Below are 25296 nucleotides of genomic sequence, written 5' to 3'. Positions count from 1 at the left end.
AGGATCATCCCAATGAAGGGCCCTCCGCGGCAGGTGCCACCCCTGCACTCATGAGACTTGGGGCCCTCACGGGACGGAGGCGGCAGAGGTGGGCATCACTGCCAGAGTCCCGCAGCTGGATTCAAACACAGTCAAACCTTGGCCCCTGTGCACGGGCCTCCCTAGGCAGTGGAACCTGGCCATGCCACAGTGGGAATCCCCTGGTGGCGCCATTCAAGGCCACGCCTGCCCGGGCACGTCCCGACTTAAAAAAAAAAAACAACCCAGAGCAACATCTACCTTCTAGAGCCTGCTCAGAACATGGGGTTTGGTTCCTGGACTCAGCAGGTAGGCCCGGTTTGCCCCACGGGGAGGCAAGCCAGGTATGGTCTGAGCGGCTGGGAGAGCCCACCAGCACCCCAAACCTCTCTTCCCAGGTTTCCTGACCCGGGAAACGGGGACCGGGGGTCCTGCTCTATCACAGGCTTGTCTGGAGGCCCAGACGGCCACGGGTATGGAGGGTGGTGGCAGGAACTTCGTACCTGTAGGGTCTCGCAGTGGTGGGAATGTTGGAAGAGTAGAACATGTCCACGTTGTACAAGGAGGGGTCCGTGGCGGGGGACGGCGGCGGGTTCAGGATCTGAGGAAAGCAAGCGAAGGTTACGCCCGCCTGACGGAAGCAGGTGCTCCCTACGGTGTGCCCACCCCGGCCCGAGCAGGCGGGCAGGGCTGGGAGGGGCCCGCTTGGCTCCGCGGGCCCCTCACGGTCTGTACGGTTCCGAGTCGGCGTTCGTGAGACTTAGGGAGTGGACAGGAAGCCACAGCTGTCCCCCCTGAAGGTTGTCACGGTGAGAGGCAACCCTGCCTGTGGCCCAAATACCACCCCGCAGACCAGCCGTGACCCCAGGCCCACACCTGAAGGGCTGGAGTCCGCCAGGTCCCTGAAGGCAGCAGACAGGGCCTTTGTGGCCAGGCAGATGTGTGCGGGTCCTGTTCCATCACCCCCCGGCTGCAGCGTGCCCCCGCCCCCCACCGGTGAGGGACTTCAGCTCTCTGGGCCTCCACTTCCCCATCTCTAAAGTGGGCCCCTTGGTGACACGTGGTGAGTAACCTACGCTCCCTATTCTGCGGAGGGTCCTCTTCAGCCCAAATAGCCGGCCTTGGGGAGCCTTCAGGATCTGACCCCAAAGTTGGGAGGGCACGATACTGAGGAGGGTGTCATTCAGAGGGGGGAGCAGAGACCAGGCAGGGAAACCTAGCGGAGAGGGCCTCCCAGAGGTGCCCCCACACCCCAGCTCTTGGGGGCCCGTTTCCTCTTCTGCCCACGTATCGGACTAGAGCTGGTTCCCCCCGGCGCACTGCGGACGGGCTGGTCTTCCCACGTTCCACGGACGCAGCCCCTCAGCGACTTGGGCTCGGGAGAGCGCCTCCTTCTGGTCAGGTCAACGCGGCAAGCGGTGTCTCTACGCTGTGGGATACTACGATGGTGGCTGTGGGTCACCGTCCACCTGTCCGAGCCCGCAGAATGTACGAGAGCCAACAGTGAACCGTACTACACGCTCTGGACCTTGGACGGCTGTGACGTGTCCACGCGGTTCATCAATGACTATTATGCATCAAGTACTACATGACTCTGGCACAGGATGGGCAGGAGGCGTGTGGGAAATCTCTGTACCTTCCTCTCAATTTTGCTGCAAAGCTAAAATTGCTCGTACGAAAAAAGTCTTTGGGGCCCCTGGGTGGCTCAGTCAGTTGAGCGTCCGACTTCGGCTCAGGTCATGATCTCACGGTTCATGAGTTTGAGCCCCACGTCGGGCTCTGCTGGCAGCTCGGAGCCTGGAGCCTGGTTTGGATTCTGTCTGTCTGTCTGTCTCTCTCTCTCTGTCCCTCCCCTGCTCATGCTCTGTCTCTCTCTTCCGCAAATAGAAACAAACATTTAAGAAATTTAAAAAAAAAAAAAATTTTTTTTTTAAAAATTTGTAAATCTGAATAGGGCCAAAGAATATGACACCAACGGCCCAGTACTTCCGTTGTGCTGTTACCATAGACTGAACGTTTGTGTCCCCAAAGGTCCTATGTCGAGTCCTAACCCCCGAGTGACGATACTGGGAGGCGAGGCCGTCGGGAGCTGATCTGGTCCTGAGCGGGGAGCCCACGTGAGCCCGGCCGCCGACCTCGCGCGGCAACCTCACCCCTTCCGCCACGTAGGGAGGAGACGGCCGTCGGTGATCCAGAACTGGGCCCCCGCTAGACGCCACAGACCCCAAATCTGCCAGCGCCTGGATCTCAGACTTCCCGGCCTCCAAAACTGTGACAAGCAGGTGCTAAAGCCACCCAGCCGACGTCATCTCTGTCAGAGCAGCACAGAAGGACTAAGAGGACGTTAGTTACGCGAGGCGTTACCTTTGGGGGAATCTGGGTGAAGGACAGAGGAGGTCTCTGTCTGTTCTTACAACCGCACGTGAATTTACAATGATCTCCGAAAGCCAAACTATCACCCTCTCGGCTGGGAAAATAAAGTCCATACTCTTGGATACCTGCCTGTGTACAGATTACCCCGAGGACACATAAGAAACTCACCACGGATGTGCCTCTGGGGGGCAGGGGTTCACGCCCAGCGTGAGGGGGGTGACCGTCTTTTCACCGTACGTTCTACGGTACCTTTTGCATTTTGTACCATGAGCATATATTTCTGATGTGAAACAATATAGTTAATTTATTGTTTTGGTTTTTTGAGAGAGAAGGCAAGCGGGGGAGGGGGGTGGCGGGGACAGGGGATCCAGAGCGGGCTCCGCGCCAACAGCAGCGAGTCGGACGTGGGGCTTGAACTCACGAACTGCAAAATCATGACCTGAGCCGAAGTCGGACACTCAACCGACTGAGCCACCCAGGTGTCCCTTGTAGTTATTTTACAAATAGGTGGCTTCGTGCAGGGTCTGTGTTTGGCGTGATGAAATGCGCTAAAATCCACGGTGGTGATGCTCGCACGTGTCCGTGAATTTGCTAACCACCGCCGGATTCTACCCTGTAAGCGGGTGATTGGTGTGGTATGTACGTTATATCTCAACAAAGTTTTTAAACGATAGCTGGGGGGCGCCTGGGTGGCTCAGTCGATTGAGCCTCTGACTTCGGCTCAGGTCATGATCTCACGGTTCGTGAGTTCAAGCCCCACATTGGGCTGTCTGCTCTCAGCACAGAGCCCACTTTGGGTCTCCTGTCCCCTTCTCTCTCTGCTTCTCCCCTGCTCATTCTCTCTCTCCCCCTCTCTCAAAATAAATAAGTTAATTAATTTAAAAAAACAGCTGGCTGGGGGCACCTGGGTGGCTCAATCTGCTAAGCATCCGACAGTTGATTTCAACTCGGGTCATGATGTCAGGGTTCATGGGATGGAGCCCTGCCTCAGTGAGGAGCCTGCTTGGGATTCTTTCTTCCCTCTCTCTTTGCCTCTCCCCTGTTCATGCTCTCTTTCTCTCTCTCCCTGAATAAACTTAAAAAAAAAAAAAAAATAGGTGGTTGGTAATAGTGTCATCTCTTGCTAATAAGACCCCCTCCCCTCAGCTCCCAGCAGAGCCACAGGACCGGGAAGCCAGGGGACTGAGCCTCCCGGTATCTGCATGGGGGACCCAGGGGGCTGTCCTGGAGTAAGCTCGGCCTTTCACGATCGCCGGTATTTCCAGCTGGTCATGTGGCACACGTGAATGTCAGGGGGACAGTAGCGGCAGAGAGGACCAGACAGACGGTGGGGAGTATTCTAAACTCCAGGCTCTCGGCTCTTGGCTTCTGCTTCCCCTAGATGCAGCCCCGGCCTGCAGCCTCCTGGAGACACGGTTCCCAGCAGGTGAGGCCGTGACAGTGACCCTTGCTGCCCCCTTCCTCCCCGACGCCTGCCAGTGTCAGATGTGCTAAGGAGGGGAAGGCCCGGACGTGAGAGACACAAGAAGGGCAGCAACACCCAGCCCTGGCGGGTGGGGCTTCCTGGAGACCCCCAGAGAGAGCGCAAGAGGCAGAGGTCACCTTAGAGGAGCATCTGTTGCAGGAAGTTGGGCTTTTAAGGATCAAAAAGCACAGAACCACGTAATGTCAGCCCCGATGCTTGTATACACAGATTCACACTCGCGGATCAAGCTCGCCCCGTTTCCTGGGGCTGTGCCCTTGGGAATGTCCTCCCCAGCCTCGGGAGAGGTCCCCTGGCAGGAACCTGTAGGGGGCTCGGGCGCTGGGGGCTTCTGTGTGTCACCCTCTGTGTGACCACTTCTCTCTGGCATGTAGCTTGCCTCGGACTAGGCCCTCACCCACTCCGGCTCTGGAAGCTCAGCCACAAAAGTCACCTGTGAGTGCCAGCCCTTAGGAAAACAACCCAGCTGTTTTCTGGGACCCAGCAAGGGCCTGGGAGGGAACATCGGGTGCTCTTGGCAGGGACAGCAAGGAGAAAGTCACACAGGCACACTGGGAGCACCCCGTCCAGACAGGCCCTACAAGAGACACAGTCACGGACAGGGTGGGCCTGCGAGGGTCAAAGACAATCCCCAGGACACTGAAATGCCCGGCGGCAACCCGGGAGGTGGGGTTATGGGGGAGACTCCGCCCTTGATATTGTTATGGGTTTCCAGATTAGCCACCACGAACAAGGAGCACCCTTTCTAAACAAGAAAAAAAAAAAAAGTCACAAGGGAAAAACGACAAGACGTGCAGAGGGAGGAAAGTGAACGCTGTCACCATTCTCTGTGACGGCGGGACAGCTGATAATTCCAGAAATGCCGAGGTCACAGGAAGGGGTCCCCCTGGCCGGCCACCGATGGTGGGGACCCCCCCGGACGGCCGGGCCTCCTCCCGTGCCCACTCACCGGCGGGTACAGCGTGGCCTTGGTGCTGGATGAGCTGCTGGACGAGGCCCCGGTGACGTGGTTCCGGTCGTAGAGGGGCACCCCGCCCCGGCCGCCCATCAGGCTCACGGAGCTCATCACGGACTTGCCGCAGGAGATGCCTGCCGCGGGGGGAGGGACGAGGTGGCTCAGGGGCCGGCCCCCCTCCCCCCCAAAGCACACCCTCCTCGGCTCCCACGGCCCCCAGGCCCAGGTTCAGGCCCCCCTGCCCACCGCCAGGGTGCGTCTTCCCCGCTCACCCCAGCCGTGCCCAGGGCCCTCGCGCACGTCGGCTCCTCACCTGTGAAGGGGCCGTGCTGTGAGCCGCCGGGGGCTATGAAATGCAGGGGTACGTGGGGGGTCCCGCTGACGTACTCGTGCGGGAAGGGCCCGTTGGCCCCCGTGTAGCGCTGACACACCACACGCTGGCAGACGAAGTAGACCCCGCCCATGACAAAGAGCGAGAGGATGATGCCCACGACGGGCCCGATGGCACTGCCGTGGGCCGGGGTGTCGTCGGAGGGTGGCTTGGTGATCTCTGCCAGAGGACGGGCGGGAAGAGACGGTCGACGTTAACCGAGAAGGACGGGCCCTCCCGCGGGGGGTGGATGCCGCCAGGCACAGCACCCGCTGGGGGAGGGCGGGAGGAAGGGAGAAGCCGGGTGCTGGGGCGCCACGCCGCCCCCCTCCCCGGCCTGCCCGGAGCACCCTCCCCCCTCCCCCCCACCCCTGGCGGAGCTCTCCACGCTGCCCGACAAGCTCTCAAGAGCAGTCTCAGGTTCATCCCCCAGGGTCCAAGGGCTCTCCGGAGGCCCGGTGATGCCCCCAAGTCAGGTGGGCCAGGAGGCCGCTGGAGCCCGTCACCAGGAGCTGACAGGGGCCACGGGGGTGGGGGCTCCGAGCCGCGCCAGCGGGGGACTTGGCCCACGCGCAGGGGCAGAGCTGGGCTGATGGAGACCCCGGGGGCCGGAGGCCTTCACCAGCAGGGCTCGCTGAGCCCCACGCGCCTGCTGACACAGAGGTCCCAAGTGAGGGCAGTGTGAGGGGCAGGGGCCAAGCCCAGGCTCGAGGGCCCAAGGGTCTTTCTGGGCATCCTGACGGGGCGACGAAGGCCGGGGGCGGGGGGGGTGCTCCTTAGGCTGCCCCCCCCCCCCGCCCTGGGGAGGGAGCACGGAGACTCTAAAGTCAACTTCGGCAAAAAGAACGTTCACTTTCCCATCAGGCCCAAGGATTCCGTCCACCGCGTCCCCTCTTGCCAGCCAGAACCCAAAGCAGAGGAGGAAAACCGCCGGCTTGGGCGACCGGACCAGACTCTGGATAAATGTCGCCCCTGACGCCGGAGGCGCCATCATGCCAGAGGCTGAACAGAGACACGGTCAGACTGGCGCCTGCCAGCAAAGGGGTGGGGGCGTGACCCCCGGTGGCACCCACGGCCGCCCTCCGGCCCCAGGTCACTCACTTTCTTGAGACGCTAACTGAGGTGCCTCACCTCGCTTCACACGAAGGGACAACGTGCTCAGGGAGCCCTCCTCCTTCCCTGCTCTCAACACCCCTCTCCCGTAGTCAGCTCTCAGCCCAGATACGTCTACAGTGAATGCAGAGCCCACGTCCTCAGACGTGCGCACACATTCCCACTTCCTGTCTGAGACTCCGGCTCCCTCCCCGTCGGAGTCAAAGACGGCCCTTCAAGAGCCACCACCTCCAGGAAGCCTCCCTGACTGCCCTGGCCTCACATCCCGTGGCCGCCGTACCCCTGACTGTACAGGCCACGTCACTCACGGGGCACGAAGTGCCATGCACCTCCTCGCCAGAGAGCAGGCTGGCAGGGAGAGGGCCACCCCGACCCCCATCCTCTGATGGGGATGCCTGCCAGAGGCTGCCGAGTGAGGTCCTGGCGGGCAGAAGCGTGCCCTCTCAGGCACAGTCAGCCCCAACCACAGGGGCCTGTCTCCGTCCCAGCCGGAAACACCCCCATGGGCTCACGCGCCCCCCCCCCCCCAGCTCAGCCCCACAGCTGCCCCTACCTCCAGGCAGGCTTCCCTGCCGGCCTCCCCCAAGGCCAAGTGCTCCCAACCTCCCAGCCTCCTCTGTCCGCGTACCAGGCCCCCAGCATGTCTTCTCCCTCTAGACCCCACACTCGTGGGGAGCACCCCAGCCCAGGGTGAACCCTCCACGGGAAGCTGGCTCACCGCACATGAGCTCATCGGAGCCGTCGATGCAGTCATGGAAAGAATCGCATTGCTGCTTGATGAGGACGCACTGGCCACTGGCGCACCGGAACTGGTTGGGCAGGCAGACGGCTGCAGGGGGAGGGCTCGCGCTCAGAGAGGCTGCAGGGCGTGACGCCGCCAGGAGGGCGAAGTGGACAGCCGCCAACCGGCGCTTCCCGCCCCGCCCCCGAGACCCAACAGAAAGGTCTGGGTTCCAAACGCAGAACGGACAAACGGGACTCTTTCTAGGATGGGTTCAGGGAAGGGCCACAGCAAATCCGGTCTCCACCCTCCCCTCGACGACCCCTATTCCAAGGTCTAGGCACGGCTGGCAGGGAAGGGACCTCAGTGACTCCCAGGAAGTACTTATCAGGCTCCTACCACGGCTCAGGCCCATGCAGAGCCAGGACTAACACAGCCCCTGCCCCGAGGCTCTCCTGAGTTATGGGGAGGTGACAGCCAACTAGAGGAATGACCTAGAATGGGTGGGAGCAGGGGCAGGTGATGTCTCAGCAGAGCTCCCAGGGTGGAGGATTAGGAAGGGGGAGCAGGGCTCAACCAGGAAGGAAAAGGCAGCTCATGGCCTTTTAGACTAAGAGGAGGAAGGCTGGGTATGGCCTGTTTCCCTCGTGTTCCAGAATGCCAACCCAGAAGGAGCTACCGTTGCAGAGGAGGGCACTGCCCAGGGGACTCAGCCATCCCCCACCCCCAGTGCTTGCTATCCAAGCTCTCAGCCACCCTGCCCCACCCCAAGCGCCCCTCCCTGGGAGCCCGAGATGAGAGGACCCTGTCCTCGCAGCGGGTGGGACAATTTGTTGGTAACAAAGGAGAGGAAGCTTCTGAAAGAGAAGGTGCAGCCCAGAGCCTGAACTAGGGCGTGCTGTGGGTGCTGCACGTTGCTCCCAGAGAAACGTTACAGGGGGAGAGGCGGGGGGACGGTTCCCAGCCAGGGCTCCTGCCGTCCTCTGAGACGGCCACCTAAACACTCGTGCTACGGCAAGGCTGTATGGCTGGGCTCAGCAAACGTCTCTGCCAAGGGCCAGGCAGCAGGTATTCAGGCCTTGAGGGCCACGGGTCTCTATCGTTTTAGTGCAAGTAAACGAGCGAGCCTGGCTGTGTTCTCACGCAACTTGACGAAACCTGGTGGCGGTCTGGATCTGACTCTCAGGCCGCGGTCTGCCAACCCCTGGCCTCCCACCGCCATAAAATTCTCGGAGGGTCCATAAGCTGCAAAGACTTAACATCTGCGGCTGTACAGGACCAGCTGAGGAGATGAGCCCCCACCCCCGGGCCTTCATCTTCCATAAACGGCTGCTCATCACGAACGGGGACAGGAGACGGTGATCCACCAGCTGGGGGTTATCTCACAACAGCAGCCGGTGGCTACGGGGGAGGCAGAGCAGCCCATCAACAGCTCGGCGGCAGTCGTGGGGCCGTGGTGCTGACGCTCTGTGGCACGAACCACTGAGCAGGTCGTTTATAAAAGGGAAATTCAGAGAACGCCCAGAAACAGAGGTTAAGGTTAAACAGAGATTAAGACCTCACTGCTAAGGTCTAAAGGAAGATCCTGCTGGTCAGAGTAGACCGAGATGACTGAAGCACATCTTTTTGTCACGTTCGGCTCACCGGGTTGCTAGAAACCACCCAGGAACAAGCATTATCCCACAGACTGCCCTGTGGAGGGCAGCGCTGCCTTTGGGGACGGGGATTTATCCAGCTGACTACTGGATTTGCCTGGGGTTTTTGTGAAACTCTTGAGCCGGGGCGGAAGGCAAGTCGACTCTCCCAGCCTGCCTTGGAGCCAAACTACTTGGCAGGACAGGGTGGGTGGCAAAGTTTTCCTCGGTAGGCCTACGAATAACATTTTCCTCTCCCAACCTGAGGATTTAGCGATTTCGCTTGGGACAAACATTCTACCCTACTCTTGCGTGGCCAGCCTGGGTTCACGCTCCGGGAGGACGACAGGACAGGTGGCTTGCAGGGGGTGGGAGAATCTCAGGAAGGGGGCAGCCAGGATGAGGCAGGGGAGGGCGGGGGTGGGGCAGGGCCTGTGAGGGTCGGTCCAAGCCAGGGTCGGGCAAAGGCGGGGGCGGGGCCAGCGGGCAGGGGGGAGCCAGTGGGCGTGCCCGGGGCTGCCGGGGGCGGGGCCCCCGGGCGAGGGCGGGGCCGCTCTCACCGTCGCAGTCCGCCTCATCCGAGCGGTCCTGGCAGTCGGCCTCGCCGTCGCAGCGCAGGCGCAGGTCGACGCACTGGCCCCGCGCGCAGGGGAACTGGGCCGCCGAGCACACCGGGCAGCCCTCCTCGTCGCTCTGGTCGTCACACTCAGGGAAGCCGTCGCAGCGCCAGGCCCCAGGTATGCAGTCGATCTCCCCAGTGGCACACGCGAACTGGTCTGGCGAGCACGTGGGAGGCTCTGCAGAGAACAGGAACACCATCACGCCCCGCCCCGCCGGGCCATGCGCGGTTCAATCAGTGGAGGCCCGCGCGGTCTCCACTGCAATGTGACCTGCCGCCGTGAATCTTCTTTGTTGCCTTTTTTTTTTTTTTTTTTTTAAACCGTAGAGGGGATAGGGGGGTGTTCGGGAACCTGGGTTTGAAGCAGCAGGTACTACACCAAGTTGAGCAGAAAACGCTCTGGGCTGGAAACTCGACCCCGACCGCTGAGAAGCCGGGGCACAACCCCTTCGTGTGAGTCTCCATCCCCTCACATGCAACTCAGGGCACTGGGTTTCTGAGGATGCTCACGGTACCCCCAACTGGAGCCCTGCCTTTACCTGCCTGGGGTCCCAGGCTGGGCTGCCAGTCTGCTGCACCGTGTGCGCGTCCGCCTGGCCACACCTGAGTGTCCATTGCGCGCACACACGCACGTACACATGCACACCCCTTAGGAGATGAAGGGTCAGAAAGCAGGTGCTCAGGACCAGCACCTGTTACAGGTCTGGGGCAGCTGCTGCAGTGGGACTGGGACTTGGTGGGACCCACGGACACGGCGGGGGCCGGTGGAGGACCTGCAGGGTGCCTTGCCGAGGAGTGAGCTAAGGAGAGGCAGGAAGGCGAGGATACCACGGTGAGGGGGTGCAAGGAGGAGTAGGAAGGCTCCCAATGGAGGGAGTCACCTGAAGATGGGGAGCTGGGTGGGTGGAGAGGAGACCTGGGGCCACCTCCTACCAGCTGACCAGGGTGAGTCGTTCCACTCCTCAGATCCAACTTCCTCAGCACAGGCCAAGTGCAGGCCAGGACATGGTTGGGGCGCAGGGTGGGACAGGAGGGAGGTGGACAGGTCTGGGGTTGAACCTAGCCCCCCTCGGCAACTGTATAACCAGACACCCCCCCCCCCCCCCAGCTCCCCCGATCGCCATTTCCTCGTCTCTGAAACAGAAGCGGCAACACTAGACCCACGCCCCTCACGGGACAGCAAGGTGAGTGTAGATGTGTGTGGCCGTGCCGACTCGGGAAGGGCTCAAACAGCTTTCATGATGGCGTGCTGAGAATGCTGTCTGGCTCCTGCCACTTCACGAGGCACGAGGGTCCACGTCATCCCTGAGAGCCCCTCGGAGCTCTTATCCTTCTGTGCTGTCCCCAGAGAAGTAGCCAGGCATCAAGTCTGAAGGGCCAATGGCAGGGGAGGGGCAGAGGGGCACGTCATTCAGGAGCCCCGGGGCTGTGGTCCAAGGGAGAGCAGAGCACTCTGTGCAGCCCCATCTTATCCAGGGCAGCCTGGACATCTGTGGGAGTGGCACAGCCACTCAGGCCACAAAGCCACTTGAGCCCTGGGGCTGGAACCTGGGAGAAAAGCCATAAAGATGCTCAGGAGGGTCAAAGCGGCCCCCAGCAGGGACAGCCACAAAATGTCCCCTCTGCTCTCAGCAAAGCTCTCTGGGGTTCACAGTGTGAGAAAGGACCAGCGAAAGCTCCTGTGGCCCTACCCCTTGAGCTCCTTGGCAATGGACAGTCTCTCCAGGGGCAACGCCAGCTGAGGACAGGCATCCGTGTTGTACTGGTGGGCATGTGCTGTCTTCTGTGTAAGACACAGTGTGGGTACCGTAAGGGGTGAGGATAAGCAGAAAAGGGGCAGGATAAAGACCAGCCCCCAGGAGCTCACAGAAGAGAAGGGGAGATGAGAAGATCCAATGTGACCTGGGGGACACTGAGGGCAGCAGAGAGGAAGCCCCAGGATTTGGGCTTCATCACAAGTGACAATAACGGTTGTCCCTTTTTCTTACTACTGCCCAGTGTCCCACAAGTAATAGCAGCTGGCATTCCCGTGTGCCACGTTGCGGACCATGCAAAGTGCTCGTTACTTAATGTCACAACAACTCCAAGGTAGGCACTCTGAACTGCTCTATTTTGCAGAAGAGAAAGTGGAGGCTCAGAGAGGGCAAGTGACCAGCTCGGGATTGCTGGGAAGTGGTAGGGCTGGGATCTGAACCAGGTCTGTCTGACCTTAAAGCTTATATCCTTGACCACTCCCCACTCAGCTTTAGGGAAAGAAGAGAATCAAGCATGGAAGGAGAAAGAAAAGACAAAACTACAAAAAGAAAACAGATAAGCCTGCTACTGGAGTTGCAGACTTCAGCACCCCTGCCTGACAGCTCACAGGCAGTCGGGGAATACAGACGGCTTGAACAACACCATCCGTCAACTGGATCTAACTGATGTCTACAGAACACTTCCCCCAATAGGAGCAGATGACACATTCTTCTCAAGCTGACATGGAACACTCACCAAGAAAGATCACATGCTGGGTCATAATATTAAAAGGATAGAAATCATAAAAAGTACGTTCTCTGACCACAGCGGAATTAAATAGAAATCAGTAACAGACTAATAGCTGGGAAATCCCCAAATATTTTGAAATTAAACAACACACTTCTAAATAACTCAGGGGACAAAGAGATTGTCTTAGGAGAAATTTTAAAACATGTGAACAAATTGAAGAAGATATAATTTATCAAAATTTGTAGGATGCAGCAAAAGCAGTACTTAGAGGGAAATTCATAGCCCCGAATGCATACCCTGGAACAGAAAGGCAGATGAAGGGAGAGTTGGCCCTGGAGAATGGATGCCACATTGAGTGTGACTTTAAAAGGATGCTGGGCAGAGACCTGGCAGGCAGGGAATCAAGTCCCTGTCCGGTGTCCCAAGAGAAAGTGCTGAGGTCACACCTACCACCACAGGTCAGCAGGTTCTGCAGGAGCACGAGGTGGACTGGGCATGAGCACCGTGGTGTCCCGTCACCTTTGGCAATGCAGATGTGGGAGCAGCCACCGTTGTCCCGGGCACACGGGTGGGCCGCTGTGGAGACAAAAAGAGAGAGGGGGTCAGGCTCGGCCTCTCACCTCAGGACTGTAGCCCTAAGGGTGCTGGAAACTAGGGCCAGGCAAGAACTCACAAGAATGGTCACTCCTATAGGCCAGGCCCCTGCAGTTAATCCCACTTAATTCCCGGGGCAGCTGACAGAGTCTACTTCCATTAATGTGCATTTTACAGACAGGAAAACGAGAGGCTGAAAGCACTCACAGAACTGGCCCAACACCACACCCTAGCCCGTCTACACTAGCTCCCACAACCATCACTCTACACTGCCTGTCTCTCACGGTGTAGTGCACCACCCCCCACAAACATATGTCCACGTCCTAATGCCTGGAACCTGTGAATGTGACTTTATTTGGAAAAGGGGTCTTCACAAATGTAATCAAATTAAGGCTCTGGAGATGAGGTCATCATAGATTTTCGGGGTGGGCCCTAAATGCAACAACAGATGTCCTTATAAGAGCCCCAGAAGAGGTGAAGACACAGACACAGGGGAGAAGTCTGTGCAGGGACTGTCTCTGTCTCTGTCTCTGTCTCTGTCTCTGTCTCTCTCTGGAGCCCCACTGGAACCATGTGGGCCCAAGGAGCACCTGCAATCACCACAACGTGAAGGACACACAGAGTCGCCCCAGCCCACAGCCCCCAGAGTGGGCCACAGGCCTGCTGACACCTTGACCTCGGACGTCTGGCCTCCAGGCTGTAGGAGAACACACTTCTGTTGCGTTAAGTCACCCAGTTTGTGAAGACTTGTCATGGCCATCACAGGAAGCGAATACACATGGGGATAAATAGCAGGACGGCACGTCCCCAGGGAACTTGCGGTTTTCGATTCAATTAACCGAATTACCCAACACCTGAACAGGAAGACGCCGAGGAGGGTGGCTGCCCTCCCCCAGGCGAGAGGAAAGGAAAAAAAGCACTATCCCCCGCCCCACGGAAAAATCAGTGTCCTGCCTCAACCTCGGGGGTTAAGAGTTTAAAGTGACAGAAGTCACGGTTTAGAGCAGAGGTCAGCAAACTTTCTCTAAACGAGAAAGTAAAGGGTTTGGGCTCGATGGGCCAGACCATCTGTCACAAGTCTGCCAGCTGTAACACAAGGGTGGCCATGGGTGATGCACAAACCAATGGGCGTGGCTGTGTGCCAATAAAACTTTATTATAAGATCAGGTGATGTCCAGGTGGGGCCCAGGGGCTGTGGAGCGCCACGCCTGGTTTAGAGTTTAGCTGTAGAATTTCGTGGGTAAGCAGGTTGGGTGCTCAACGTCCCAGGTAAATTTGGGAGCGCTCACTCAAGGATCTCCCACCCTCACCCAAAACAAGGAGCCTCTCCCTAGACATCACACGTTGGCGCTCATGGGGACATCCCAGTTTCCAGCTTCATCCCTGTTTGTTAAACATTTCCTGCCTCTCCCAGCCCCTCAGGTCCAAGGACCTGCTGGTCGGCCTGCCTGGCTTTCTGCCAACACCGGCAGGTCTGGGCATTCGTGGGCTCAGTGTTCACCATGCTGAATGGTTCTGAAGGCTGTGACACCCAGTAATCAGTGGCTTCCCTGAGAATGGTGTAAGGGGCCAGGGAAACTCAGGCATTCTCACCCCTATCCATTGGGTGCCTCAGCTATCCGGAAGCCGTTGGCCCAGTGACTTCACTTAGGCAGGACCTGGCCAAGAACCCACAAGGACAGAAACCAGCCACCCGGCAGTCAACACAGAAGTGGCCAATTTGCTCCATCGGAGGTCACGCCCCCAAGCTCAGAGCAGGGAGCCTCACGACCTCACTCAGAGCCACGTGTTTGGACTCCACACATAACTCTGATGAGCTTGATCTGCCCAACCCACTGGGGGTAAGCTTCAGGAAAGCCAGTGAAGAAACAGGGGCTCTGCCCTCAGATCCAAGCCCTGCCGTGTTGATCAGCCCGTTGACGGGGAAGTTAATACCCTTTCTAAGCCCCGCCCTCCTCAGGTATAATGCAGAATTAGGGCAAAACAACACAGGCAACATAGTGATGCACTGAGCACAGGGCCTGGGGGCTAAACGGTCAGAGCAGCTTTGCAGAGCAGGGAGGCCGAGAGAAGCTTATCCACGCAAAGTGCCACACCTGACCCTGGGTGGGGGCCAAGGAAGTAGCAGGAGTTACTCAGAGCAGAGGAAGGCGAGCAGAGACAAGGACTCCAGGGACGGGACACGTGGCCAGCGGGAGCGTGAGGGGCCCAGGTGAGGCGGCAGGTGGGGCAGCCCCCCCATCCCGGGCCTTGAAAACAGGGAGCTCGAAGATGGCCAGACCAGGGGCATCGCAGGACAGGGACAGCGATGGCCCTGCTCACCGCTCTGTCCACGCAAGCAGCTGGCAGCTGGGGTGTATTTACTGAAAGCAGAGTGAGAAAGACAGACAGACAGACACATTTTCCTGTGTCCACCTATAGTCCTACACAGAGCGGGTGGAGAAACCAGAGGTCCCAAGTGTAGGGGTCCTGATCTCCCAGCCCTTGGGCACAGCCCAGACTGTCGGAGGCAGAATCCTAAAATGCCTCCAATCTCCCAGCCTAATCCCCAACACGGCGGATGGGGTTCTGCTGGAGTTAATGAAAGGGGACGCTAATTTAAAAGTGGGTGACTCTCAGCAGATTGTCCGGCTGGTAGCAGACGAGGAAGTCAGGTTCGGATCTGTTGCTGAGATGGAGAGGCATACTGAGGACCCGAGAGTGGCCTCGAGGACCCGAGAGTGGCCCCTGCCAACAGCCGGTCAGCCCGCAGCCCTCACACTGGCCAGCCTCCTACTTTCTCCGAGGGGCCGGTTCAGGGCTCTGCACAGGTGCCCCCCCTCCGGTCGGTCGGGGACCTGCCCGCCCTCCACGTACAGAACTCCTCCAGGCTGATATCCTCCACGGCGTGGATGCCGGTCAGGTGGGCCACCCGGCCCTGCACTCGAGTCCGCTTGTCCCCGGTGGTCTTCTCCACACGCTCGATCATCTGCTGCTGGCGGTCAATCCAGTACAGGTGCTGGCCCAGCACGGTCAGGCCCACGGGCTGCACGATGCTGGCATCCTCCAGGGTCAGGCGGTTGGCCCCTGCAAGTGGGACAAGTGCCCCCCGAGTGGCCGCTGACCCCGAGCGCTCAGCCCATGCTCAGCTCGGAACACAGGGCCGCAGGGAGCCAGGGGAGGGCAGGGGGGGGGGGGGGTGGATTCTGTGCTCTGGCCGGGGCCAGGAGCTGGAGCGGATTCCCTGGAAGCTGGCCGACCTGGCACCTGGGCTGACCCCTCCCTGCAAGCACAGTGCTGCCCCCCTCCCCTCCCCTGCCCCGCGTACGGAAGAAAAGCTCCTCTAAGCAGGTCTCCAGCCCAGAGGCATCCGGGTCTAAGGCGGCCCAGGGCAGAGCGGCCACAGGGTGGGTGCTGGAGGCAGAGGGGTCAGACTCCTGTCCAGGCCCACAGTGTGGGACCCTGGCAGGTCACCCACCCTCTCTGAGACATGTCTTCTGCCCCGCCACACGGGGATCATTCAGGACCCACATCCTGGAACTCTCAGATGATAATAGTAGGCGGTAGAGACATAAAGCCCCAGCGTGACGCCCGCCTGACGAACATGGCGGCTGCCCCCACTGTTCCCGATGACAAGGAAGGCCGGGTGTCCCCGGGAAGGTCAGACGTGTGGGTTGCCGAGGGACCCGATCCCTGGGGAGGCCCCAGGGCGCCTACCTGACAGGTCGCAGCTTTCGATACGCTTCAGGTCCGCGTCCACCCAGAAGAGCTTGCCCAGCCTGTTGTCCACCACGAGGGCCACGGGGCGGATGAGGCCCGTGGTGAAGAGGACCTCACGCTCCGTGCCGTCCAAGGCCGCTCGCTCAATCTTGGCGGCTCGGTCCTGCATGTTGGTGAAGTACAGGTACCTGGGGGAGGGGAGCAGGTGAAGGGTGTTGAGTCCCCCCCATCCCCCACCGGGAACGAGCTCGCCAGGCGCCAGATAGACCAGCCCCTGACCCCGCGGCCATCCAGCCGGGCTTTGGAAAGTCACCAGGCACAAGGCCCCGGCCTCCCAGGGCTCGCCCCCCAGGCCCTATGGGGTTCAATGTCCCCCCAAGAATTCCCATCCACCCAGAACCTCAGAAGGGGACCCATAATTGGAAGCTGAATCTTTGTAACACAGTTACGGTGAGGCCATCTGGTCAAAGAACACCCGGAGCCCCCAGAAGCTGGAAGAGAGACAAGAAAGGATCCCCGCAGAGCCTCTGAAGGGGGCACAGCCCTGCCACCGCTTGACGTTAGATTTCTGGCCTCTGGAATCGTGAAAGAACAAACATCTGCTCTTTTCACCTCCCCCGGCTTGTGGTCATTTGTGGCGGCAGCCTTGGGGACCAGCGCCCACCCCAGCGGCTGCAGCAAAGGAACCCCTGCCTCCGTGGATGCCAGCCTCGAGGGAGACTCATCAGCTTGCGGAAGAACCGCTAGGCTTGTGCTCCCTGAGCACTCGTGTGCCGCGGGGGCTGACATCACCATCGTCCTTCTCGGAAGAAGACACCGCACCCCTGAGGTCACTCCACCTGCCTGGGGTCACGGGGGCAGTAAGCGACAGGGTCAGGATTCCAACTTGGGTCTGCCCGGCCCAGGACGTGGGGTCGCGCTGGCCGTTGCCCGCACGAGTTCCACCAAGCGGAGCCCCCAAAAATCTGACTCCCGCCTGGGGCGGCGGCCGTGCACGAACCTTCCTGCGCTCAGCCTTGTTTCTGAGCTTTACGGCACGTGGCTTTAAGGCTCCCCCTCGCCCTGGGTATTATTCCCTTTGGGACCTTCCACGTCTGTCTACCTCCTCGTGGAAGGAAGAAGCTCCCGGGAGTCGAGGCTGTGCCCAGGAGGGTAGTGAGCTCCCGGTGGTGAGACGTATTCAAATAGCCAGCCCCCAGCTGGGATGCTATGGAAGGGATTTTTGCTCAGGGTTCAAATTTGATGGGGATGGTGCAGAACCTATGGATTAAAACTTCTATCCTTCCCGGGTCTCCCTGCCCCGGGGTGCAGCACCCCACACCGCGGTGCCCGCCCACCCCACCGCCTCGCACCCTCGCTCGGCGTTGACGACGATGGCCCGTGGCTTGTCGCGGTCCCCACGGAGCACCACACCCATGGCGTCTCCATTCAGCCGGTGGACGTTGATGGTGTTGGTGGCCTCACACGTCCAGAACAGCGTCCGGCTGTAGATGTCGATGCTGAGGTCATGGGGCTGCCTGTCCGGGTTTTGGCTCTGGCTTGGAGAGGTCAAAACGAAGGGCTGCATGTAACACAGGAAGAGATGGGCGTTGGCTACGGGCGTCACGGGAGGGCAGAGGCCTCGGTGCCCGAGTTCAGACTGAAAGTCGATCTCCGACCCTGCGTCTCGACCTTTCCTGTCGGATCAGCACTCCCCCACGTGCCCGCTTGAGAGGGAACCTGATCACGGAGAGGTCCCAGAAGGGCCCTCGCCCCTCGGCTCGGATCTCCAGCCCACCCCTCGGCAAACTCCCGGCGGACTGTCCGCTGCCACGCCCTCCGGGTCCCGTTCCTGCCCCGGAAGGGCCGCCTGGTGGCTCGACAGTCAGCCCAGGGGCACAGCCTCCTTCTCGAGAGACATCTCTCTTCTCGCTCATCGTCTTGGGCTCATGCTTTGGGAGTAAGACCTTCAAGTCTTGTTATTTGTTCAACTCAGGGTGACAGGACCACAGGTGTACAGAACAGAGTTCCACCTCTCACGGCCCCTTCCCCGAAGGAGAGGCCGGGGTGCGGGCCCGGGTGGGGGTGCGTGATGACACGCAGTGCCTGTCCCGAGCAAGGGGCCAGCCGCCCCCCGCCCGGCAGTGGTTCTGTCTACACTCTCTGGGTCTCTGCCCTGCCGGAGAACTCTGCCTGACTCTGTGCCACCTGCTGTATCTCAGGGGGTTCCATGAAATGCAACGGAGGAAGGGAGAGCCCGAGGTCACCCTCATCTGCCTTACAGACCAGAAGCCTCACTCCCTGGTGGATCTGGGCCCCTTGGGTTACCCCAAAAGACTGTGTTCAGGTTCTCAGGTGATCTGAGCTGATGCAGGGCGGGCTTCCCCGGACTGCTACCAATGGTTTGGATGAAAAGTCCCTTCCTCTGAGGGCATCCTTAAGATGATGCTGTCACAAGAGCTCATTGCAAACTTTCTTTATCTCTTTGGCAGTCACTGAAACGAAGTGCCCTGGTGGCAAGAAGGGGCTTGCAACCAAAAAGAAGCCCCTTCACCAGGCCCAGCCTCTTGAACCCAGCTGGAAGGGTACACCTCCCCGCCCTCCCCGACACACACACACACACACACACACACACACACACACACACACACACACAGTCCCACTGGGCGGCTAGCAGTGTGTGACTCACATCTAAACACACAGCCCTTCTTTAAAGGGTCGTGTGCCTCTGCAGGTGATAACACCCACCTCCCCAAGAGCTGGGCGCTCTGGGAGCCGAGCATCTGCTCCAACTGGGCACATCCCTTTCCCCTGAAGCACAGACTCTGGCCCCTGAGACCACAGCCCAGGGCAACTGACGGGCTGGGACTGAAGCAAGACTGCAGCCCAGCCCCGGCCGTGTCCCGGGCATCAACCCTGACTTTGGGACGCCAGCCATCAGAACAGGCAGCTGAGAAATGCACGGGGCGTGAGGTGACACGCTGCCCACACCTGTCCTCAGGCAGACGGATGACTGTCCAGTTATAAAACCGGAACTCCACGAATGCAAGATTTCTTAATAGAATCCTATTCGAGGCCACAGTCAACACCCCACCGCCTCCCCAGGACAGAGTAGCACCTAGCCACGTGGGGGCATCCACAGGGGTGCTGTCACAACAGCCCAAAGACCCAGCGTCCATCAGTGGAAGGACAGAGAAGCAAACCGTGGTCCACCCACACAATGGAGCGTTTTCAGCCTTAAGAGGAAGACAATTCTTTTTTTTTTTTTTTTTTTTTTTTAATTTTTTTTTCAACGTTTTTTATTTATTTTTGGGACAGAGAGAGACAGAGCATGAACGGGGAGGGGCAGAGAGAGAGGGAGACACAGAATCGGAAACAGGCTCCAGGCTCCGAGCCATCAGCCCAGAGCCTGATGCGGGGCTCGAACTCACAGACCGCGAGATCATGACCTGGCTGAAGTCGGACGCTTAACCGACTGCGCCACCCAGGCGCCCCAAGAGGAAGACAATTCTAACACCTGCTCTGATACGGATGAACCCTGAGGACATTATGCTAAGCGAAAGAAGCCAGTCACACACACAAAAAAATAAATAAACACTGCATGATTCCACTTATATGAAGTACTTAGAATATAGTCAGATTCGTAGAGACGGAAAGGAGAAGGGAGGTTGCCTTAGGGTGGGGGAGGGGGAGGGGGAGTCAGTGTTTCATGGGGACAGGCTTCCAGTTTGGGGAGATGACCGAGATCTGGAGATGGTCGGGGGTGACGGCCACACGACAATGTGTGCGCTTCGCGCTGCTGAGCTGTGTACTTGGAAATAATTAAGATGATAACTTTTGTGTATATTTGCTACCCTGAAAAAGTTTACTAGGAAAACAACTTAGCCAAAGTAGGTAACAACTTAAAACGTCGTCTTTGGGGCTCAGGGATGCCCCTAATAAAGGATCAAAGCCAGTAGAGGGTAGAGTTTTGCAAGACCCACAGGGAGGGAAACAGATGTTTTCCAAATGAAGTAGGAACCCAGAAGGTGTTTCTTAAAAGGACTTTTCCTTCAAAGCCTTCCCTCGCATTTGCAGGACACCACGAACGAAGGGACCCTCTTGATGAGACTTTCAGGCAATTTGCGCCTGGTACCTTTCTCAGCAGGAAAGCCACCCATCGTCAATTAACACCTCCCATTCTCCAAAGGACTCAAAGGGACTGTCGCCTGCATGGTGGAGGGAAGAAAGGAATATATGCCCACCATTTCACCAGCTCTGCTCCCGCAGAGATGATACACAGCTGCCAAGGCTCTGCTGGAGCTTTTTTTTTTTTTTTTTAAGTTTACTTATTTTATTTTGAGAGGTGGGGGAGGGACAGAGAGGGAGAGAGAGAATCCCAAGCAAGCTCCGTGCTGTCAGTGTAGAGCACGATTCGGGGCTTGATCCCAAGACCCTCAGCTCATGATCTGAGCTGCTATCGAAAGAGTCCGATGCTTAACCGACTGAGGCACCCAGGTGCCCCTCGGCTGGGGCTTTTTATTTTTTTTTTAATGTTTCACTTATTCTTAGAGAGACGGAGCCCGAGCAGGGGAGGGGCAGAGAGAGAGGGAGACACAGAATCGGAAGCAGGCTCCAGGCTCCGAGCCATCAGCCCAGAGCCTGACGCGGGGCTCGAACTCACGGACCGTGAGATCGTGACCTGAGCTGAAGTCGGCCACTCAACCGACTGAGCCACCCAGGCGCCCCTAGGCTGGGGACTTTATCACCAACCGAGGACACAGACCTCAGAGGACAGCCTGTTAACTTCACATCGTCATTGGATGCAGTACTTTGCCAGAAGCGATGCTGAGCCCGTACACACAGCCCTAGCACCCAGTTCGGGGTAGAAAATGGCCAAGTGAACTTTACTGACACAAAAGTCACCCCAAAATCTCCACCGGCAGCATTTCTCTGCATCGGTTGTAACAGTGCCGAGATTTCACCGTGACAACCTACGTGCCTACCCCGACCGTGGCCACGGAGCAGGTCAACATTTGGTTCCGTGGCTTCTGTAAAAGGAGTCCTTGAAAACAGGCACGGTGAGCCAGGCGCGTCCGTGAGCGAATGCCACACGAACGGAATGCCGGCCACCGCCGCCTGCCGCGTGGAGACTCTGAGTGGGCCCCGAGGCTGCAGTGACAACGTCCTTCATGGGACAGGCCACAGAAACCTAGCACGGAAGCCATCTGTTGTGCTGGAATAAGCATTCTGAAAAGACGAATCTGTCGGGATCAGTGAGTGATACGCCGGGGACGGCTGGAGCGCGACAGAGATTTCACCCTTGCCGACGCACAGGTCGTCCGTGAGAAACGCTCGGGGAACGCGGAGAAGGGCAGGGATACACGAGCACACACCCCCCCCCCCCCATCTCCCTCCATCTCCCGTGGGCGGCGTCACGCCTGTGAGCGCTGGGCTCGTGACTTCCCACCCGCCGTCCCGTCGGTTCACGCACACCCACGAGCTGCAGCCCTGCGCCCCCGCGTCCTCAGCAACTTCAGGTCTCTTCAAGGTAAAGCGCCACAGTCACTTAGGAGTTCCGTCTTGAACCACTGAACGTATGCAGAAAGGTGCACCTGTATTTACGACGTCCCTATCTTTTCTTCACGTGTCACCGGCGAGAGTTCAGAGTGCAGTGCGCCTCGCCCCCTTCCCCCATCACCCTGTCGTCTGCCTGTGTGATTCTGCGTCGTGCAGTGAGTTTTAGGAACGTAGATGCTGCGTTAAAGCAAACAGACTGTACGATTCCTACGAACTAAAAATAAATCCAGAATAACCAATACCAACTAGGCTTGCGCGAAATCACTGTGGGAAGAAAAAGAAAATCGCATTTCTGCATATAATCTAAGGGTTTCCCACTGCTCAGGATTATACCCTGCGATGACATAATTAGAACCCAAGCCGTTGTCGACGCGAGCCGTGCTCTGTTGGCAAAGCAAAGCGGGGGAGGGGAGGGGGGGAACTGCCATGGTGGGTTCCTCGCGGAAGTGACCCCCACACGCCCCAACGGGTTACACTTGCCTGGGTCCCGTCGTCCTTGGCTCGCTTGATGTTCTGGCGCCCGTCCACCCAGTAGATGAACTTGTCCAGGGGGTCGTAGTCGATGGCCTTGACGTTCCTCAGCCCGTGCAGGGGTAGGATGAGGTCTGGGCTGTGCTGGTCATCGGGGATCATGCGGCTGATGGCACATTTCTGGCTGAACAGCAAGAAGGTGGTGGGCGCTAGAACGAGGCAAACAGATGAGGGGGCTGCGCGTCAGCATCCAGAGCCAAAGACGGGGTCGGCGGGGATGGACCGCGTCGCCCTTCGCGGCGGGGAAAGTGCCGGAAGGACCTAAAAGTACTTCCAGGGGGTGGACCGTGGGGAACTTTCCTCTCTGCACGATGCGTGTCTCTGCTGTTTCAGTATCTCGTGAGTGCATGAATTATTTTAAAGCAGATAGCAACTGATTTTTAACTTCTCAAGACAGAAGCAGGGAAATAGTAGCAAATAGTCAACTCCCACCCACAAATGCACTTGCTGCCTGGACAAGTGTGTGAGTTGCCGTAGGCCCCCAGGTGGTCAAGTGAATGGTATGAGGTGAACGATGGCGTGGGAGGGGTCGCCTCGTGGGGGTGTCAGTGAGCAAGACGGCCTCAGTGCAGAAACTGCACCGCTCAGAACGTTTAAGAGGCCAACAGCCACAGCCCGCCAGAATTCCAGTTGGGTGGCTTGAAACAAAGTCACGGCCCCCAGTCTGCCGGCCACAGGAGCAGAGACTCAAGTTACAGGCATCCCCGCTGGGTGATGGGTCACCTGCACCTGTGCTTGACCCCGCAAGGTCCTGGCCCCCAGGGGACGGGGACAAGAGGACCAAAGGGAGCCCAAGAGCAGGGAGGCCCAGGCTGGACAGAGGACCCACTGCTTCATCAAGACACAAACACATGGGCCAAGCCCTCGGCTGAGACATTCCACGGGGGGGATCTTTGGACATAAAACACCGTCACTGGGGAGAGTACTCACTTACAGAGCCAGGCCTAGGCCTCTAGGTAACAGGCAGCGTATACAGTGCGAAACCTACTCAGCCACCCGTGAACACCCAGGCACCCCCAGAAAAGGAGCTCCTTTCTAGGGGCACCTGGGTGGCTCGGTTGGTGAAGCATCTGGCTCTTGATTTTGGCTCAGGTCATGATGTCGCAGTTGATGAGTTCAAGCCCCGCGTCGGGCTTGTGTGCTGCCAGCTCGGAGCCTGGAGCCTGCTTCGGATTCTGTCTCCCTCTCTCTCCACCCCTCCCCTGCTTGTGCTTTCTCTCTCTCTCTCTCTCTCTCTCTCAAAGAGAAATAAAAACGTTAAAAAACAGATGAATCGATAAACGTTAAAAGAAAGAAAGGAAGCGTCTCTCTGCCTCGGCTCCCAGAACCAGCCTGATTTAACACGGGCGAGGGGTGCAGGAGCCAAGAAAGACACTCACGGCTGCAGTTGCGGCTGCTGGGGTCTAGGGTATAGTGTGAGGCGCAGCCACAACGGTGACCGCCAGGGATGGCGAGGCACAGCTGTCCACACTGTCCGTTGTTGTGCGTGCAATCGTTGAGGCCATCCTGGCGGGAAGAGTGGAACACCAGGATGTCCATCACGAAGTCCAGGTGGCCCTGGATGAGGGTGCGGTTCTGGCCACTGGTCTTGTCGGCCCTCTCAATGCTGTGCAGGTTCCAGTCTGTCCAGTAGATGTAATCGCTGTACTGGGTGAGGCCGAAGGGGTGTGGGAGGTCGTCGGCAATCACGACCCGCTCCTGACCTGCGTGGAGACACGCAGACGCGGCATCAGCAACGCACAGCCGCCGCCGACCGGTTCAAAGCTGCCTGGCCACCCGGGTCAAGGTCCAAATGTTCAAGTGCTTTGGAAAACGAGCAGGGCCGGCTGAAGCCGGACGCCACCCACCCCGTGACCGGGCAACTCCCCTCCTATCCCGCAAGAGGAGCGCACGTGGGGTCCGCTCGGGCGACATCGATGCGGGTGCGCACGGCAGCAACCGTAAGAGCCGCGAGCGGGAAACAACCCAAATGCCCGCCCATCAGTCGTGCGGGTGAAAAACGGTGGGCAGCTGAAAGAAGCCAGACCCTAAAGAGCACGTGCTGTATGATCACCAGGATAGAAAGTTCTAGAACAGCAAAAGTAGCACCTGGAGACAGAAGCCGGGGCAGCAACCACACCCTATACCCCAGCAGCGGAAGACCCTTGGAATGAGCCGTGGGGTAACCCAACGATAGCATGGCCACGTGCAGAGCCCGCACGTGATACACCACGCACGGGGCTCTGTGTCAGTGTGGAGATTACTTAAAATCTCAGAGGGGCGCCTGGGTGGCTCAGTCGGCTGAGCGTCCGACTTTGGCTCAGGTCATGATCTCGCGGTCTGTGAGTTCGAGCCCCGCGTCGGGCTCTGTGCTGACAGCTCAGAGCCTGGAGCCTGCCTCTGATTCTGTCTCCCTCTGCTCCTCCCCTGTTCGCTCGCTCTCTCTCTCTCTCAAAAATGAATAAACGTTAAAGAAAAAAAATAATAAAATAAAATCTTAGAAAAGTTTTCTTTGAGACTAGGAAACAACATGCCGCCACATCAGTATTGGTTATCACGGGGCAGTGAAAATTAGGAATAATTTGCGTTTCTTCATATGGTTCTGTATTTTCGGAAAGTGTCTACGCTGACGATTTTGCCATTGGGAGAACGCCAGTTATTAAGAGGCTCCCCGACTGCTTCCATCAAATGCACATGTGCGCTCCCCGCCCCGCCCCCCCCCAAGGGCCCTGCTGCAGGGACAGGTGTCCACAACCATCATGCGTGAGACGCGCTTTCACCCCAACAGCCCCAGGTCCGTGCTCCAGGCGCTGCTCGGCTCTCAGAAGCCCCGTGACCCACCCTTCATCCACCCGGGGGCCTTACTAATCGAGCGCTCGGTAAATGTCTGTGGCATTCAAAATGGAAAGCGTGCCACAGCAGAGTGCCAGCCAGGCCCACGACACGTGGCCACCCTCGGTCTGCAGGGTCCTGCAAGTCTCCAGGGTTTCCGTGGATTTCCGCCCGAGCGTGTCTTCGCTCTGGGATAATTACTGAGCTTAATTATTTCAGGCAACCGCAGCTGTTCGGTGACTGGTTCCCCACATGCACCAACCAGCCTCTTGTCGTTCACTGCGGGCCTGGGGACACATTCAAACCTTGCCGTTGGCCTCAGAAGCCGGCACAGTGAGCGTGCAGGGGCAGGC

General features: G+C 58.8%; 1 protein-coding gene and 1 long non-coding RNA gene across 2 annotated transcripts in view; one reads left to right on the top strand and one right to left on the bottom strand.

The window, feature by feature from the left end:
- LRP5 (LDL receptor related protein 5) overlaps window positions 1-25296 on the bottom strand; it is a 102690-nt gene that overhangs the window by 1885 nt on the left and 75509 nt on the right. The window contains 11 exon segments of the mRNA XM_042904775.1: window positions 522-619; window positions 4824-4963; window positions 5143-5379; window positions 7031-7141; window positions 9228-9464; window positions 12221-12346; window positions 15221-15430; window positions 16061-16251; window positions 17416-17624; window positions 22082-22281; window positions 23512-23835. Of these exon segments, the coding sequence (XP_042760709.1) occupies window positions 522-619; window positions 4824-4963; window positions 5143-5379; window positions 7031-7141; window positions 9228-9464; window positions 12221-12346; window positions 15221-15430; window positions 16061-16251; window positions 17416-17624; window positions 22082-22281; window positions 23512-23835 (2083 nt within the window).
- On the top strand, window positions 9318-11829 carry LOC122199614. The gene is made up of 3 exons (XR_006193590.1): window positions 9318-9404; window positions 10395-10470; window positions 11530-11829. It is a non-coding gene; the product is annotated as an uncharacterized LOC122199614 (long non-coding RNA).

Source organism: Panthera leo, chromosome D1, assembly GCF_018350215.1.
Source record: "Panthera leo isolate Ple1 chromosome D1, P.leo_Ple1_pat1.1, whole genome shotgun sequence".
In the NCBI taxonomy this organism is placed as follows: domain Eukaryota; kingdom Metazoa; phylum Chordata; class Mammalia; order Carnivora; family Felidae; genus Panthera; species Panthera leo.
The sequence above is the reverse complement of the archived record's forward strand: the minus strand, read 5'-3'. Positions and strand labels throughout refer to the sequence as shown.